This window comes from Corvus kubaryi, unplaced genomic scaffold (genome assembly GCF_017639235.1).
Source record: "Corvus kubaryi isolate FWS band 111438036 unplaced genomic scaffold, C.kubaryi_AGA036_p1.0 132, whole genome shotgun sequence".
Taxonomy (NCBI): domain Eukaryota; kingdom Metazoa; phylum Chordata; class Aves; order Passeriformes; family Corvidae; genus Corvus; species Corvus kubaryi.
The window spans coordinates 11,558,733-11,576,327 of record NW_024580666.1 but is presented as its reverse complement, the minus strand read 5'-3'; the positions used below and the strand labels follow the sequence as shown (position 1 = coordinate 11,576,327).

Sequence of the window (17,595 nt, the reverse complement as noted above, 5' to 3'; positions counted from 1 at the left end):
TCCACTAGACCAGGTTGCTCAAAGCCCCACTCAATCTGGCCTTGAACACTGCCAGGGATGGGACATCCACAGCTTACCTGGGCAACTTGTTCCAGTGTCTCACCACCCTCACAGTAAAGAATTTTTCCTAGCATTTAATCTAAACCCACCATCTTTCAGTTTGAAGCCACTCCCCCTTGTCCGGTCACTACATGCCCTCGTGAAAAGTCCCTATCTTTCTTGTAGTCTCCCTTCCATACTGGAATGAATAAATCATTCCCTGGCGTAGCTTAAGGCTATGTCTTCTCATCCTGTCACCAGTTAGTTGCCTGAGAGGAGAGGCGGCCCCCGGCTACACCCTCCCTTCAGGCAGCTGCAGACACGAGGAGCTTCCTCCGGCGCTGCCGCCTCACCGCTGCCGTCCTGGCCCGCGGGCCCGGCTCCCGCGGCGGGGCGGCAGCGCCCGGCGCGGGGCCTCATGGGAACTATAGTTTTCTGTGATCCCGCCGGCGGGCGGCGGGGCGATAAGAGCTTCCGGCGTGCTTCGCGCGCAGCGCCGGCCGGCGGGCCCGGGGCGGAAGCGGGCGGACTACATTTCCCGAGGTGCTTCGCGGCCGCCTCCAGCCGGGCGGGCGGCGGTCCGCGCGGCGGTTGAACGCGCGCGGGCAGAGCGGCGCGATGGAGCTGTCGTCGCTCGTCAGGAAGCTCGGTAATGGCTCCTCTCCCTCCCGGCCCCTCCGCCCGCGGGGCTGCGCGCAGGGGCAGCGTGCGGCCCCCCGGGGCTCTGCGGGGGCACGGCCGCCCCTGCCCGGCCGCCCCTGCCCGGCCTGCGCCCCTCGCCGCTCCTCTGCCTGCTGCTCTTCCACTCCCCTCCCCGCTGCAGACGTGGAGGGGGCGGCGGCGCTCCCCTAGGGGGAAATGCTTCCCTAGAGAAATGCCAAAAGCTTCCCCTTCAGACACGGTGCCTTTCGATTAAGTGGACTTGTGTAGCTTTTTGTCCGGTTGGTGAGTCCGAGGCAGCTTTCCGTACCCACAGCGTACTCTGGTAGAGGTTCTGGCACCAGGTTATATCAGTAGAGGTCCATTTGGCACCGGATTATATCAGTATATCTTATAGTGTCTCACCGCTTTACAGTCATGCAAACACATTTGATTAGGTTGTTGCTGGTGAGTGTAATGATATTTGTCTTCCCGGTAGGCATAACACTGGCAGCACAGAAGCCAGCTTTTTTTCACAGATCTCTGGCAGTATTCTGTTACAACAAATAAGGAAAAAAAGTTATGTCAAGTAACTTTATGGGTGTCTTAACCTCTTTTTTTTGGGGCAGGTCATGAACTGACAGAGATAAGAGAGCGATCTCTGAAGACTATTCTGTTTAAATTAGACCACAACTTGATTTCCTATGCTGATCTGGTCCATGAAAAAGCGCTTTTTCGTAACCTTTTGGAGTGGTTCAATTTCCCCGTCGTACCAGTAAAAGAGGAAGTATTAAATTTTGTGAACAGTTTGATCAAGGTATGACATACTAACATTCTTTTTTTTTTTAAACTATCTGTCTTTATAATGCCAAAGCTAAATAAAGCTGGGTATTACTTGATTTTTTAGCTCCATGTAACGAGATTTTTAGAGTGTTTTACCAAGACAGCCGCTTTATTTTACAAATAAAGCCACTGCGTGTAGACCGAAATTAAAACAATTTCAGCAACTTCAAATGGGTCAGACAGATAACTGAGAATTTTTTTTTTCCTGAGTTTCTGCTTTAGTTTCTCTGCTCCTTCAGTTTCTCGTTTAGTGCTTCATTTTTAACTCAGAACATGATTTGCAGCTAAGCATTTGCACTGTTCCTGGAAAGTAAAGATTTGAACACTGGTATAACTAATTTGAGAAAATGTTACAGAACCTTCTGATATCTCAGATTTTTACATTATCATGTTTTAATCACTAAACTGCAACTATGCAGAATTAAAAAACAACCCATCCTTGATACTGATGGATGGGTGTCATGGTTTAACCTCAGTCAGCAGCCAAGCCCCACAACAGCCACTTGCTCACTCCCCCACCAGTGGGACTGGGGAGAGAATCGGAGTGGTAAAAGGGAGAAGACTCATGGTTTGAGGCAAAGGCAGTTTCGTAGGAAAAGCAAGAGCTGTGTGCACAAGCAAAGCAAAACAAGGGATTAATTCACCACTTTCCACGGACAGGCAGGTGTTCAGTCACCCACGGTGACTTGAGAAAAAAAATGCCATCACTCCAAATGTCTCCCCTTCCTCCTCATTTCACCTCCTTTATAGACTGAGCATGCCATTGGAACTAGATGATCTTTAAGGTCCCTTCCAACCCAGGCCTTTTTGTGATTCTATGATATGGAATATCCCTCTGGGCAGCTGGGGTCGCCTGTCCTGGCTGTGTCTGGTCCCAGCCTCCCATGGGCTCCCAGATCTCTTGCCAGGAAAGTGGAAAAGCCTTTAGTTCTGTTTGAGCCCTGCTTAGCAGTAACAAAAACATCTCTAAATTATCAACCATGTGTTCAGCACAAATCCAAAACACAGCCCCATGCCAGCCACTGGGAAGAAAATTAACTCTACCTCAGCACAATGGTCTAAATGATAAAGGCAAAATCTAACTTAAGAATTACAGTTATTTTCCTTATTCCCCCTGCTGCTCTGTATCTCCTGCCTCCATCCAGAGACCTTAAGACTCTTCAAACTAACTTTGTCAGTTATTTGTCTTAATGTAGCATCCACCTGCTGCCCAGAAAATGATTGGAATTGGTGCAGTGGAATTCTTCTCTCAGCTTCGCTCTGATGTGGATCCAAACTTGCAGGCCATAATTGATGGGATTGTGGATGGACTGTTTTTTCTTCCTTCTGAACTCCCTTCTAGTTCTTTATCAGTATGTTATCAAGCTCAGGCTCAGCCTTCAGCAGATCAACCAGGTAAATTACATATTTTGAACTGTAATTTATTTTAAATTAAAATAAAGTAAATGAAAAGGCTGTGAGAAGCTGATGTTTTCAGGCATGGTAGGTGAATTATTCCTGAGAGATCAGTGAAGTGTGTAGTAATCAGATTCTGCCAGAGACAGTGTGACCTTAGCTAAATCACCTGGTAGCATTCCTGTAATGGAATTCCCTATCCATTTCCTTGATGTATAATATCTGTTTTCTCTAATGTACAAAGAGTATGACACAACTTCCAAGGACAGCTTTATGGCACCAAGTGTAGCAACTTAGAATCAATCTGTAATTTAGCCAGTATGCTTTGCAGCTATTCTTTGTATAGTAGGCTTTAGCTTGGAAAGCAATTCAAATCTTAAAAGAAAAAGAAAAAAGAAAACAGTAGTCGATCCTGGTAGAATGATTTTTAAAACTACAGTAGTTGTAGGCACTATCTACTTAGTATTGGATAAACACTTGTCATAGAAAAACACATAAACTTTATCTTTAAAGTGTCACATTGTGTGTGAAGGGCTATTGCTTGTGTCTGTTACCTAGCTCATTGTCTGTCTGTTACAATGATTTACATTTCCTCCTAGACGTAGTCTAACCCATGTGGTTCTCCTCTTCCTCAAAAATTTTAGAACAGAGTTGGAAGGAGAAAATTATCTATCATAGAGGTCTTTACTTCATCCTCCTGCTTATTGTGGGAAAGACACTGCTGTTACACAGTGCATGTAGTAGTAATGACCACACTGCTGTCACTCATACTGTGCAGTCACAGAGATAAAAGTAATATTTTGGTGGTTTCTGACGCCTCTCTAATGCTTGGAGTTTTAGTTCACTAGAACTATGTGCCTGGTGATTGATTTTTTACATTTTTTTTTCCTTCCTATGCCCACATAGGGGCAGATTTTTACTTAATGTTTCTACTGTATGGGGAAGAATAATCTTTTACATGTGCATTCTTAAATTATATCTTTCTGAAACTACTCAGAAGTTATTGTAACTACTGAAGTTATTTATACTGTAAATTGTATGCATGTGTGGATGGAATAATCTTAATGCTTCCTAACAGGAGTGTTGTATTTTTCTTTCTGTTTCAACTTCAGTTACTGGGAAAAATTGTAAACTGATAACCTGGCATTATCTAGTTTGATCCTTTGAACCAAATATTATGGTGTGGAGAGATTGCTTTTAGTGTTAACATTTCTTGTGTATATTTTTATACAGTTTGCATATGAATGACATGTAGCAACATACGTATTATATACAAAGGGCAACTTTTCAGGTGACCTAAGAAGACAGCAGTTTTGGTAGAAAGAGATTTTAAGTAATTAATTAAAAAAGTTAATTTTATTACTACATAGGTAGATTAAAGGAAAACCTTTTGTTCTTTTATTTGGCTGCCAGTTCTCCATCAGGCAATATATTTTGTGTAATTGTTTTTGCTATTGTTTATATGGTATGCAAACTAGTGTAAGAAAATGGAGAAAAAAGTGCCCTTTACGGTTGCAGAATATGATTATAAAAAAATAAACATAGACACAGTCTCTTTACTCCATTTTTCTGATCATCTGAGACTATTTTAATCTATTAAGGAAACTGATTTAAAACTCAAGGGCAAAAGGGAGGTAGTTAATGAAAAGCATGACGGTAAATCAAGTTTTTCTTTTTTGTGTGTGTGCATTTTTTAAACTTACCCCCTTTTTTTTTATTTTAGTTCTGCCTCAAGAGGATTTATTCACTGGATATTTTTGTCAAAGTAGAAGTCATCTGCCGCAGTTACAAATACCTCCCAAAAGAACAGTTGGTATGTGTAGCTGTAAAATAATATGTTAATTACAGAAAGAGCTTAGAGTTGTAATTTAGATGGAATTCCATTACAAATGTGGATAGCAAAATTGGCTCTTCTTTTTCCTATTGTTATTCTGTGAAATCTACCATCACAGAAGCTACAATAAAATTGTTTATAAAAATGGCATTTATCTTAATAGATATTTCCCTTTTCTAGTAAATAGTGTAGCTCTTTGGAATATCTAAAGTACATTAGAAAGTGCTGCAATTTTAAAAATTATTTAAATTGCTGGTGTTCTCTGGATGATCCATGCTTCATAATCAGAAGTGGCTAAAAGGTTTGAGTACCTTTTATTTCAATGAAACTTACTCTGGAGTACCTTTCTACTTTTTAGAAAACTGGTTTAGATGCTCGAGGAATCTTTGCTTTCTATTTAAATGAAAACCAGTATTATGCTTTGATTTTTTTTGTTGAATGATATGAAGCGTTACACTGGGAAGCACAAATCAGTAGTATTTTGGCAAGTCTTTGCCTGTACCAGTATACTAGTAGCAGTTCACAGGAGAGCGTCGTATTTAAAATCCATGCTGCGTTCTAGATTTTAAAATATGACTTTGCTGTCGCTGTAGGTAAATCACCAGTTGAGTTTTTTAGTAGCATATCCGCTATCTTAGGAATTGCACAATAATTATTACAAACTTTTAAGTTAAAAATAGCTTTAAAGTTATTTTCATTACAAAGTTACTATGTGCCATAATTTTGTGAGAACAAGAATTTCTACCGCTGTAACAGTAAAACCGTGAGGCCAGTTTTCCATTTTTAGAGATCATGCTAGTGGATGAAATATTCTTTAGTAGCAGATCAAAATTAAAATTTGATTGAAAGCATGATGTGGTGAATTGAGTATTTGTCCACTGGTGCTGTGTTTGTTTGCTTAAGCTTCCTTCAATAAACATATTTCATTTGGATTTGGCATGACCTTAGTGAGGTTTTGGTATTGCTGAAAACTCTCATTAAAAGCATTTGAGTTTGTGCAAGTCTGTATTTACTAAAAGATATTTCTGTGTAAGATAGTATATTGTTTATAAGTTTTTTACTTTGCCTTGGATGTATATGATATAACATTTCTATAAAATATATTTGAAAACTTCCGCTCTGTTTTTTGCAGTGAAATGCTTGAAATTTTCCACATTTCCTTGGCTAACTCTGACTTCAACAGATAGACATGTTCTTTCATCAAATGAAAGGTGCAGTAATACGAACATTGCAATTTCCTTGTAGTTTTTATTTCTCGGGAATAGTGGTTGGAAATTTCTGTCCTTCCGCATCATGAGGCTGTTCCTGTGAATAACCCAACGAGCTAATTTTTGATAAATGGTTGTAAAAACTGGGCTGAAGTTGGGCAGTGTCACTCTCCATTTCTTGTATTTAGATTGGAGTATGTTTGGGTCTTTTGTTCATGACACTTCAGTCTGTGTTTTAAATTTCTTAAGTGGATCAAAGATTTCATTCAGCTAATAATAGAACAAGCTGGAATAAAATCATTATTTACTTTACCCCATGAGCAGTTGGCAGGAAAATCCCTACTGTCGGTAGTAGCTTAACTAAGTTTAGGCCAGTAAGTTTAGGTACAGGGCCTTATCCAGGCATTGAGTCACTCCAACTGTCTTTCTGCAGTGACTTTTTTTTTTCCTTTAATGTAGAAAAAGTGTTTGAAGTGCCCCAAGGAAAAGTTCTGTAGTTGGGATTCCTTATGAGTTGTCACAGAGCTGTGATAGATTTCTAGCATAGGGTTTTTTTGTGTGTTTGTTTTTTCCTTTTGAAAGATCTCTGAAGCTGGAGAACCTGTTTAGTATTTAATTTCCTTTATGCTTGAGAATAGAAAGAGAACACAGACTTGTAACACTGGACGTATTTGATATTTTACAGTGGTTTCTAAAACAATTTTAAAAATTGAAGCAGACTATCCTAAAGATTCTTATTATTTACTAACATTAATCTTAGAGAATAGCTAAAAAATTTCTCCCTTTATGGAATTTCCCACATATGTCATGCAAGTGCTTTTAAGTTATACATGAACCTTAGTAATGAAAGAAACTTTCTTACTAGTATGAGTTATATTACTTGCAATATACCACTGAGATAATCACTAGCTTCACAGGGAATTTCCAGTAGTTCTTATTTTAATTTCAAATTCAGAATCAATAAAGTTATTTCTCTTTTTGGAACCTAATTTTACATGTGGGAACTGAGTTGGTTCTTTACTGTATATAGGATTCACATAGCTAAGGAATAATTCAACTTAAAACATGATATGACAATAGAATTACAGAGGTTTTTTCCTTTAGATTCTTCAGTGTTGTGGTTATAACTTTCTTGTAAAGACTTGTTCAGGCTAATAATTACTGGTTGGTTTTCTTTTCATTTTAATACATATTTAAATATGAACTTGTAGCTCTTTGAGAAGTAACAACCAAAGTTTAATTTGGAGTACGTGTGAGCTTCTTCAGGATGTGATTATGCAAGATTTTCCTGCAGAGATCTTCCTTCAAAGGCCAAAGATTGTACAGGCAAGAATTCACATAAAGTTTAAAGTTTTTATTGTTATAAGTTATGCCAAGGATGAATTGATGCAAATAATTCAATTTGTTTCTAAACAAAATAGTTAAACAGAAGTACCTTTATGCTAACTCTAGGTGCATAGGAAAGGGGACATTGGCTATATATTGTGGTTTTAAAGTTTTTTGCTTGTAATAATGTATATTGCTAAAAAGTAATGAAGTGTTTTCTGAAGTAATACTTTGTTTCTGCTGGATAAGATAGAATTTGTGTCCTTGTTTTAGACACACCTACTAATGGGCTCCCATAATGAAAGTAGTGACTTCTTTAGAAATTTACTGAGAAACTTGGCTTCTTCCTGCAAGGCCTAATAATCTTGCATTCAGTAAGAAAACAGTAGTTGAGCCTATTTATTCTTTGCTGTGATTCTGAAAAACACTTGGAAATGTTTTTGAACCATATTTAGTGTAAGACTTGCTGGCATGGTTGTTCATGAAGGTGATTATTGTTTGGGTCTTGGTGGTGGTGGTTTTGTCTTTGCAGAGCCTTTTATCTCTGCTAAACCTGGCTTTTGGAGGAGATGGAAGACACCAGTTGGCTTTGCAGTCTGTGTCATGCTTGCAACAGCTCTGCATCTTCTTGAGAAGGAGGCTTAACTTCCATAGAGATCCAAGTTTTTCTTCCTCAGAGCAAGGTAGGTCTTTTTATGTATTTGAGATACTGTTGTTTTTACTACAGATAAGATTGTCTAAAATGATGGCAGAAAAAAACCAGAACCTTACAGCAAATGTAATCCTGTGAAATTGTTTTGCTATGGTGTTCAGTAGTATTAATGTTAATTAAAAAATGTCAAGTGCTTGCATTGTTTTAAAGTACTTATTCAGTTTTAGTTTCCTGTGATTTCCCATTCATCAACTTCTCCCAGTATCCAATTGTTCGTATGTCAGCAGGGGAGGGATTTTTAGCTAGAGCTAAATTAAGTCTGTAAAATAAAAGTGGGCAAAGTTTCAGAAAAGTTTTCAAGCTATTAGTACTTAACAATGTAGTTACTAATTTAATGAGCTATGTGAACTCTTTTTTTTTAATGCTGATGGCTAAAAATAGTTTAATCATTGTTTTGAATTTTGCAGTCATGAGGGCTGCTTCACAATGATCTTAATGCTTAAATGTTGTAGCTTTAGTGGTGTAGATAGTTATAATGGTCTTCTTGTTTCCATTTTGCTATCTGAATTGAATCAACTTTGTTTCTGTGCATTGGTAGTCTGATTCTCTGCATAAGATTGCCACTGTATTTGGTGTCTTAATAAATGATATTGTCTGCTAATTCAATTACAACATCAACAAGTCCAATAGCCTTACCCACACACTATGTTTCTATTTTTAAAACTCAAGATTTATGAGTCAGCTGGAATCTTCAATGGTTTTTGCCTTGGAATTGGGTTTCCAAACTCTGCTACTTGCCAGTGATAAGTTGTTCTAGGGCATCAGTATTTACATGGTGTTTCCCATATCCTACCTTAGTTACTTGTACTGTTCACTATGTAGTATCTTTCAGAAAAATGGATTCCACTAAGGGAAAATACATTCTTTGTGTTACATAAAGGTACAGCTTCCCAGAATTCATCTATATCTTACTGTCAAGAAGCAAGAGGTGCTCCTCGTTCTCAGAATCCATCACCTGGAAGTAGTAGCCCTCGGCCCTTTGTAATTGGACGGACAGTTCAGCGTCCTAGAGGAGATGGTCAAGATTGGGATGCAGTATCTTCTAGGTGAATGAAATAGGAAATAACTTACACTTCAGTTAAAAACATTTTGATGTAGGATTATATTATCAGCTCCATGTCAGTGTGTGGAGTGATGCAACTCTTTTGGTAATTTGTGAAGATTCGAACTATGTAAAGGGTTCGGAATACATAAAATCATTGCCACATTGTACCCAACCGCCATTTAAAACAAAATCTCTTCCTATCAATTGTTATTGCTTGTGCATGTATTCGTAAGACACAGAAAAGTGTTTATTCAGTCTATTGCTGGAAAGTCAGGGATATTTCTCTTTTTCAGCAGATGACCTCGTAAGTTCTTTTAAGTGGAATGGCCATCCTGTAGGTAACAGTATATAGTATTGTCAAACATGCTGTGCTGCATAAAGATTTCTACTGAAGTCTTTAAAATTTGTTGTTAAATGTGGCAACAAATTTCAGCTCTATAACATCTAAAAATTTGACTCTTATGTGAAATTATAAATTGTCTGTACACCCTCACAATGTAGAAGTATTTGTTTGTGATTTTGTTGCTCATCTTGACACAACAGACTTAAAGCTGCTGTTCAAGTACCAATGTCTTCTAGTATGTGGGATTTTAAAAGTCCTTGTAAATCTTTACTGTGTGGTTTTTGGCAGTTCTTTTGAGTCTCTGTGATGTATGGTCATTGTGGTTGAGTAACTCCTAGGTATCCAAATAGACTGTGATGAGAATAGTTCAATTGTAAATACACCTTGACAGTCATTATATTAAAAAGTTGTTTTTATTTAAGTCTAATGTATTAATTTTTTATCATGTAACTAATATGGCACTGGCAATGAATTCCAGGCTTTTTGCCTTCTAGGACCCAGTCATTTTCCCAAGTTGAACAGTTAACAGTTTAATAGCAGCTGGTGTATATTGTGCAAGAGCAATGGCTTGGCTGTTAGTCTAGAAATGAAAGCTGCGTAAGAATAAGTACCAGTTTGGGCAGTGATGAGACTTCTAGAAACCAGGTGGGAGTACTGATAGGGCCATATTATGAGCTGTTCATGACTGCGCACTTTTATCTTCCTGCATTCTGTGTGCTGCAGCAGACCTGCTCACTGCCCATGAATCTCATTTCTAACAAAATTATAATTTAGCCCTGAGGTAGCATAAAGAACAACATGATGTTGAATAGAAGATATGATGGAGGGAAACAACAGTAGTGTTGCTCTGCTCTGACGTTGCTGATTTTGATAAGGAAGAGGGGATTTTGCGTTTAGTGAACCTTGTCTTTTTCTACATAATTGTAATGTCAGTTTGTTTATTGCTATTCTATATGTAACTCTTCTTTTTCCTTGTTCTTTAATCTTGAGACTCTTCAATCTATCTGTTTGTCTGTTTCAAATTCTGCCTGGAAACTTAACCTTTCCTCTTCTGAATTGTTTTTATGATTGATACCTCTGCTTCTTTCCCTCTGGTAAGTGCAGCCAAACCCCAGTACATATTGCTTCTATTTTGCTTGTAGTTTTCTATTGACCTCTTAATCAGTTAGCATTTAACTTCTTATAGACATCTTTTACATTAATTAGACAATAGAATGTAACACAGTCATGCCACAATTCAGTTTCTTCAGCTTGTTTAATAATAAAAAAAGGAACCAAGCAAAACCCAGTTATAAGTCATACGGGTTTTTGAAGCAAATCAAGATTGCTAAATGCTGTTTGGGATAAGAAAACTTCAAAATATGTCCTGAGTTTTATTAGTTATAATGCTGACAGTGGAATTAGATTATTATTGAAAACAATTGAAAACTAGTACAGTTACGAACTATGTATTGTTCATAATATAGCGAACCATATATATTTAATAATAGATTCACATATCACATATAAAATATTTAATAATCACATATAAATATTAATAATAAATTTAATAAAATTTTAAAATGTCTAGACTTTAATAGCACTCTGTGTACTTTGTAATATATACTTGATTGCACTTAAGACTTTCTTGGACGAGGGAATATTTTCTGTTTTACAATGGACAAGGTAGTCCTAACGATTAAACATAGCTCATGCTTCTTAATTTTTCTTCTAAGGATTCTTGTGGCTAGCTATATAGAATGGTTTTAATATCGTAAGTATAATTCAGGGTGAAATTTGATTTAGTAAGTGGTCTTGCTTCAAGCAACTGATAGATTTTGTTAATCAAAAAAAAGTTTTAAATCAACCAATATTTCTCATGCAATATTGTATTCATTGCATGTGTATTTCTTCCAGTACACAGTGCTAAGGGAATTTGAAGATGACTGCCAAAACATTAGGCATTCACCTGTGATGCTACCAGTTCTGACATTTAAAAAAACAACCAAACAAAATCCCCCTCTTCCTGCAACACTGGTGGATAGCAGAGAAAGATTGGGATGGAAGGAAAGATATGCTTAAGGCAGGAGTAACGAAACTACTTGATGCTATTTTTAACATCTGTACATATGTGTTTTCTCTTTGCAAGAGTTAACTATGTTTCTTTTTTTTTTTTTTTTTAACTTTTGTTTGCTTGTTTTAAGTGGAAACAGTACTCAAGCAAATGCAAACTCCAGAATCTCTCTGCATTCCCCGTTTGATGTAGGACATATTGACCTACCAGATATTGATAATGAGGACGTTTTGGAATTACAGATGAAGCAGCTTAGCCTTCCTCAGTTCTGTGTTTCCATCTTGGAAAATGCAATACCTCTTCTAAGAACAGGTGAGAAGGTTTTGAGTTAAGTATTTAACGTACATATCTTTCACTTCCTTAATACAAACCTCTTAAGGAGTTGGTGTTGTGAAGTGAGTGCCTCAAACACGTAAGGCACAGCTGATAACTGATGTACTGTGGCTAGTTGCAACAGGTCTTTTCTAGGGACTTTGTTCAGGTCACAAAGCTTGAGTCTTCTGATTGTGTTTCAGAATTGCTTCAGAAGTTTTAGGTACTTTTTACTGATAGTGGCAAGAACTGAATGTGTGGTGGAAAAATAGTGTAGCAGGATAAAATGTCATTCAGGAAGATGAAAAAATAATCACTCTTAAGCAAAGGTGTTCTGATCTCTTTGAGCATAGTTTGTTCCTCCGGTTCAAGAAATAATAAACCAAAATTCTGGTGAAAGGCTTGTTTTTATTCTTACAAATGCAGTAACAAATTATTTAAGAAATGTAAGTAATGATAGTCTAATTGCAATTATGATCTTTATTTTAGTTTATAGAGGTTCTAAATTGCTAAGTCCTTTTGGAGGACAGTCTTTTTGCTCCTAGATTGTCTAAAATGGTATTTAGCTGTAAAATGTAATGTAATTCAAAACAGGTATTGGTAAATGTGGTAAGGTTTTCAAATATAGGAGCTGGAAATGTGCAACTATCTATGACTAAGATACTAAAAGTTAGAGGCTTCAACTTATAAAAATTCTATGAAATATGTATGAAAATTATTCAGTTCTTTTTTTTTTTTTGCTATAAACCAACTAAAATGAATTAAAGTTCTGTTTTTCCCTTTCAGAATAGTGATATTTAAATATTAATTAGTCACAAGCACATTCATGACTTCTAGCATCTTTTATTTATAATGTAAAACTGCAGAAAATGTATTTTCTGTCTTTTCCATTTCTGGCACCTGTCACTTCAAATCTGCAGAGTTTAAAGACAGTTTTTCTACCTTTCATGATTCTTTCTTTCAATCTTATCATAGACCTAAAATAGTTTCACTTTCGGGTAAAGTTGATCTGTCTTTGTTTATCTTCCCCTCAGGTTTTTTGCACTTTTTAAACTCTACTTGGTGATATTTTTTCATTCTTCCACTGTGCTGTAATGAGACACAGATTGTGGGGAAGCTAATATTTTTATCCTGTTCCTGTTGATCTGAAGGCACACTGTGAGACAGTGTGATATTGTGAGACAGTAGCACAGTTTCTCATGTGGTTATATTTTGGGTTGTTATCTTTAGTAAAATCAACAGGCATTTTTATGAATGTTATTATCAACTTATATGGTATAGTGTAGATTTTATTCTAGACATTTTAACTACTGGGTAAAGGAAAAACAGTAAGCTTGTTGTAAAATTTGCTGCCTTTTATTTTGCAATATAATGTGTATTTTAGTTAAGCTTAAATTCTATTCCTTGTGGAGATGTTCACTGGAATTTTTCTTCCTTTGTGCTGACTTGCCTTGTGAGTGAAGTCATTGCAGAAGTCAATAGTGGTGTGGGGTTCTTTTGGGTTTGGTATGGTGGGGGGATTTTGTTTGTTTGTTTGTTTTGTTAAAATGGAAAAATTTATTAAGTTAAATTGGCAACGTTTTGACTAAAATCAATGGAAAACAGCACTTCTGTGAGATAGGTAAAAGCAAGCTTTCAAAAAGGCCTTGTGCCATTTTCTGTCATATGCTCACCCAAAGCAGATCACTCAAGCCGCACATTATCACTCCATATCTAGTCACATACAGAGATAGAAATTTTTTCCTCAAGTATATCAACAAAACTTCTTCAGTGTGTAAAATATACAAGAGGTAGAAAAAGGAACAAATAAATTAATGTTTAATTATAATGAACAAGTAGAGCTTTATGTTTTTTAGACAGGCTTTGTTTTGAGGATTTTGAAGGGTGCAGAATTTTTATCTTAGTTAAAAAATACATTGAAAATTCAATGGTGTTGTGTGAAATCCATCTATGATTTTAAATAGAAACTTATCATCAACAAGAAAATAAGCCAACAGTTGCACTACATTGAATATTTAAGGGAAACTGTCACCGTATGGTTCCTTAGGATGTCAGACAGTTTTGGCATCCTCTCTTGTGTGAGGTTGAAAATATTTGGTTTGGCTCCAGATATTCTGCCTTGTTCTTCATGAAACCATTTAACTCCTCTGTTTTCTCATTATCTCGGGACATTAGGTGGAGGCTTATATTTGTAGTAAATGTAGGCTGTACATGTCTAAGCTTGGGCCAGCTTTTCTTGTGGGCACATATTCAAGCTCAACATTTTACCAAGGATAAAAGTCACTAATAGACAAGATCAGCCTTGTTATTAAGAGACACTCAGAAGAAGAAATGAAAATGAATAAATACCAGCCTAAAAGCAAAGGGGAAACTGTTACAGAGAACTGTGCAAGTAGATAAAGTGGGTATTCATCTTCTTGTCTTCTAAAAGATCTCAAGCAAAATATTCTGTGGAGAAAGGCACTCCTCTACCAAAAATGCAGATTAATGGGAATAGATAATATATACAAAAGATTTTTAACACAGCTATCTGGATGGGGAAAATTAGTGACTTTATTATGAACTTTAAAAAAGTTCAGTAATTATATTTACAGCTGTAGTAAAGTTCATGATTATTTTCTTAAGTAATTTCACGATAGGTTTTAAGGAAATGCAGATTTTTTTCCAAGTATCTAATTGCTTTAATCTGTCGTGATTTTGTCTGGTTGTTGTCTTCTGTGATTCAGAGCTATTAGTGGTTTAAGACAGTTAGCATTAGTTTTGTAGAAGCATATAGGAAAATTAAAATACCAGAATTTCATATTTGGAATAATCTCTTGTCTTGTGTCTTCTGAATATGATACTAAAATATTTTGTCTGTACTTGAATTTATCCTCTCATTTGTGTTCGTAGGCAGTAGGAGAGTGACGATGGAGGTTCTTGAATTGCTTGTTGAAGACATGTTCCTTATTGGTGATGCTATTTCTGAAAATGTTTGGGAAGATGACAGCCTTTTTGCATTGGAATTGGTAAGGTTCTTCAGACTTTGATCAGCCATATTTGTCTCCTTTTATAAGCTTCTGACATTTTCTGTGGTGATTCATATATCTAAGCTTCTGCTGAGCTGTGCTTTTGAAAATTTTAAGTAGTTTATTGCTAGTTCTATTGATGACACAATTTTTTTAAATGTCAGTTCTTTTACCAGACAATACTTGGAGTTTCACCTCAAGAAGATAAGCAGCCATTGAGAGAAACACATGTAGGGAAGGGAATCTGAGGGAAAAGCACTGACTACAAATGTTGGGGACCAATTTGATGTAAAAAACAGCTTTCCCTTTCTTTACTCCTTATAAACTATCTGTTTAAAATTAGGGAGATAACTGTTCAGATACAAATCTGGAATTCTAAGATACATGCTATCCATTTCCTACCCAGGAACTATACATCCTTGCACAAATTTCTGATATTCTTAACAATGTTGCTTAGCTGGGAAAGAAAGGAGAGGCCTTTTTGGCCCAGCAGAGGTTCAAAGCATCAAAGTGCTGTTGATGAAACAATTTAAATTGCTGAGCACGGTTGAGAGTTGTTATATACAGGAATTATAAAATTAGTGAATAGCAGATAAAATAATTATGGCTGACTTGCTGTTTTGCGGACAAGTGAAAGCTGAAGCATAAGCTGGCATGGCTCAGGCATGTAACAAATGTACCAGAGCTGCAGACTGAAACTTGTCTAAAGACTTGAATTAAATGTAGTCTTAAATGCACCTGACTCGAGTTAGAATTCATGAAAATATCACTGAATATGAAACAATAATAGCTGCATTATAAATTAATTAAAATACTGCTGTATGCTTCCCTATTCTCTATTTTATAAATGTTAATATTTATATTATTTATAGGACCTATTAGCGAATGAGAATTTTTTCTTTGAATTTAATATACTGATCTGTGAAAATCTATTATAATTGGTCAACATCATATCAGTGCTGAAGATTTCTTGCAGAACATTTAATCTCAGAAGCTTAATATCTCTTTGTCTACTTGTTTTATGACCTGAATCAGTGTATTTCATTGCCTATAAATCTATCAAACTACAAGAGAATATATTATATGTATACCATACTGATTTTTATTAGTAGGATAATGTTTGTTTCCAGGTTACTAACAAACAAACCTCTGCAAATAAAGTGGGTAATGGTGTACAGTTATTGATTTTTTTTTAAATAGGAGAGAGGAAGAAAAAAACTTTGCCGCTTCCTCCGAGAATCAACAGGGATGAAAAACTCTTCGATGTTTTCAAAGTTATTGTGAATTGGTTTGGAAAGGGGTTTTTTTTTATTATTTTTCAATTTTAAGGTAAAGCTTTATTAGCAGGTTCAAACCAGGACTTAATATTTCCTTATTAAGACTGAACTTCAAAATAGGTAAAATTTCAGAAGTTCAAAAGTGTAGTGAGCAGAAATTAAGAGCGTGGGGGGAGAGAAAAAAGTGAGAGAGGAAAGGGGAGGGAGCAGCCAGGAATGGGTAGTTACTGAGCAAAGTATTCTGAACTAAGAGTGAAGGTAGACTGATGTCTAGGACTAATGCATAGATGACAAACACAATGCTGTGTATTTTGTACCATTTGTGCAATTTTAGCTTATGTGGCATAATTGTGTTAATGATACTGCAGGTGCTGTGTAAACACTAAATACACAGTGATGTTTCATTTTTTTCTAATTATTGTATTTCTGATTTTTTTTTCAGAAAGACAAATTGCTTCTGGTCCTGGGTTTGCTTGGAGAGACTATATTATATCACAAAAGCAATATGAGTGCAGAACAGCCCAAGGTGATGCTGGTGCATCACAGAATGGCATTTATTAGTGTTTCACTCTTCACTGTTAGATTGCTCCAAATACTTCTCCCTGTAGAAAAGGTATGTCATCACTAATTATAAGTGATTGTCTCTTGCCATTTTAAGATGGCAGAAAGAGATACCTTCCTCAGGGATTAATACTGAGAAAATAGCCCCATGGACAGAGAAATTAATCTGATTTGCATTAGCTGGTGTATGATCACAGATAGCAACTTCATCCATTCTTCAGTTGCCAGTGTATTCTGCAGATAACAAATCTTAAAAAAAACATTTTTTGACCAGTTTTTGAATGAGTTTTTGAAATTCAGTGTTCTTTTTCCTCCAGTAATGTTTTTTTCTGGTATGATGTATGGTTTGCAAAGCTCTGCTGCCCCCTGCTAGTTTATAGTATGCATGCAAGTAAGAGTAGAACTACACAGCATTTTACAATCATCACTCTTAATCTGATGGAATATAGTAAGCAATTATATTTCATAAATTAGAGTGATTTTAATTGGTCTTTGCTTCCAGTGCTCTTTAGAAGAAATTCTGTTGTAGCCCTTGGGGTTGGGTTTTTTTGTTTTTTATGGTGGAGGTGTTTTTTTCTTTATTTCAGATGGGAAGGTCTGATCAAGTTTTTATGTGGTGGAAAGTGTTAGATGTTTAAACCTGAATGGGTTTAAATTTTTTGGACCTCTTTTTAGTGGAATGTAGCTTTTCTTAGACATTATTCAATCAGAGTAGAAGATCCATTTTCAGTTACAGGGTTTTTGTCACAAATATTAAGTCTTGTACCTGAAAATAAGTGTAGACATACTAATCTAATGACTTCTTATAATTTTTGTCTTTTATGTTCTTGTGACCTAACACAAAGTTTCCATTCTGTATGTAACGAGTTGGAACAAAGTTACTGTATTTGACATCACAATTTGAGTTGAAGGAATGTACACTTGCAGTTAAAAGAAAAAACCCAAACCAACAAGAAAAATCCCAGTCCTTAGTTTGCAATATGACCATGTGGAATTGTAG

At 36.3% G+C, this 17,595-nt stretch overlaps 1 protein-coding gene across 5 annotated transcripts in view; it reads left to right on the top strand.

The window, feature by feature from the left end:
- Positions 1-578: 578 nt before the first annotated feature.
- The window catches only part of RTTN (rotatin), a 79,543-nt gene continuing 62,526 nt past the window's right edge, over positions 579-17,595 (top strand). For 3 of the 5 annotated variants that reach the window (XM_042032447.1, XM_042032436.1, XM_042032462.1), the window contains exons 1-11: positions 579-688; positions 1,308-1,495; positions 2,718-2,916; positions 4,640-4,729; positions 5,883-5,961; positions 7,170-7,284; positions 7,817-7,967; positions 8,877-9,042; positions 11,568-11,749; positions 14,642-14,757; positions 16,477-16,647. In XM_042032447.1, the coding sequence (XP_041888381.1) occupies positions 658-688; positions 1,308-1,495; positions 2,718-2,916; positions 4,640-4,729; positions 5,883-5,961; positions 7,170-7,284; positions 7,817-7,967; positions 8,877-9,042; positions 11,568-11,749; positions 14,642-14,757; positions 16,477-16,647 (1,488 nt within the window). In that variant the 5' untranslated portion in view covers positions 579-657. Of the gene's footprint in view, positions 689-1,307; positions 1,496-2,717; positions 2,917-4,639; positions 4,730-5,882; positions 5,962-7,169; positions 7,285-7,816; positions 7,968-8,876; positions 9,043-9,072; positions 10,479-11,567; positions 11,750-14,641; positions 14,758-16,476; positions 16,648-17,595 lie in introns of those variants that run through there. The other 2 variants (XM_042032455.1, XM_042032470.1) reach the window with 2 other exon arrangements.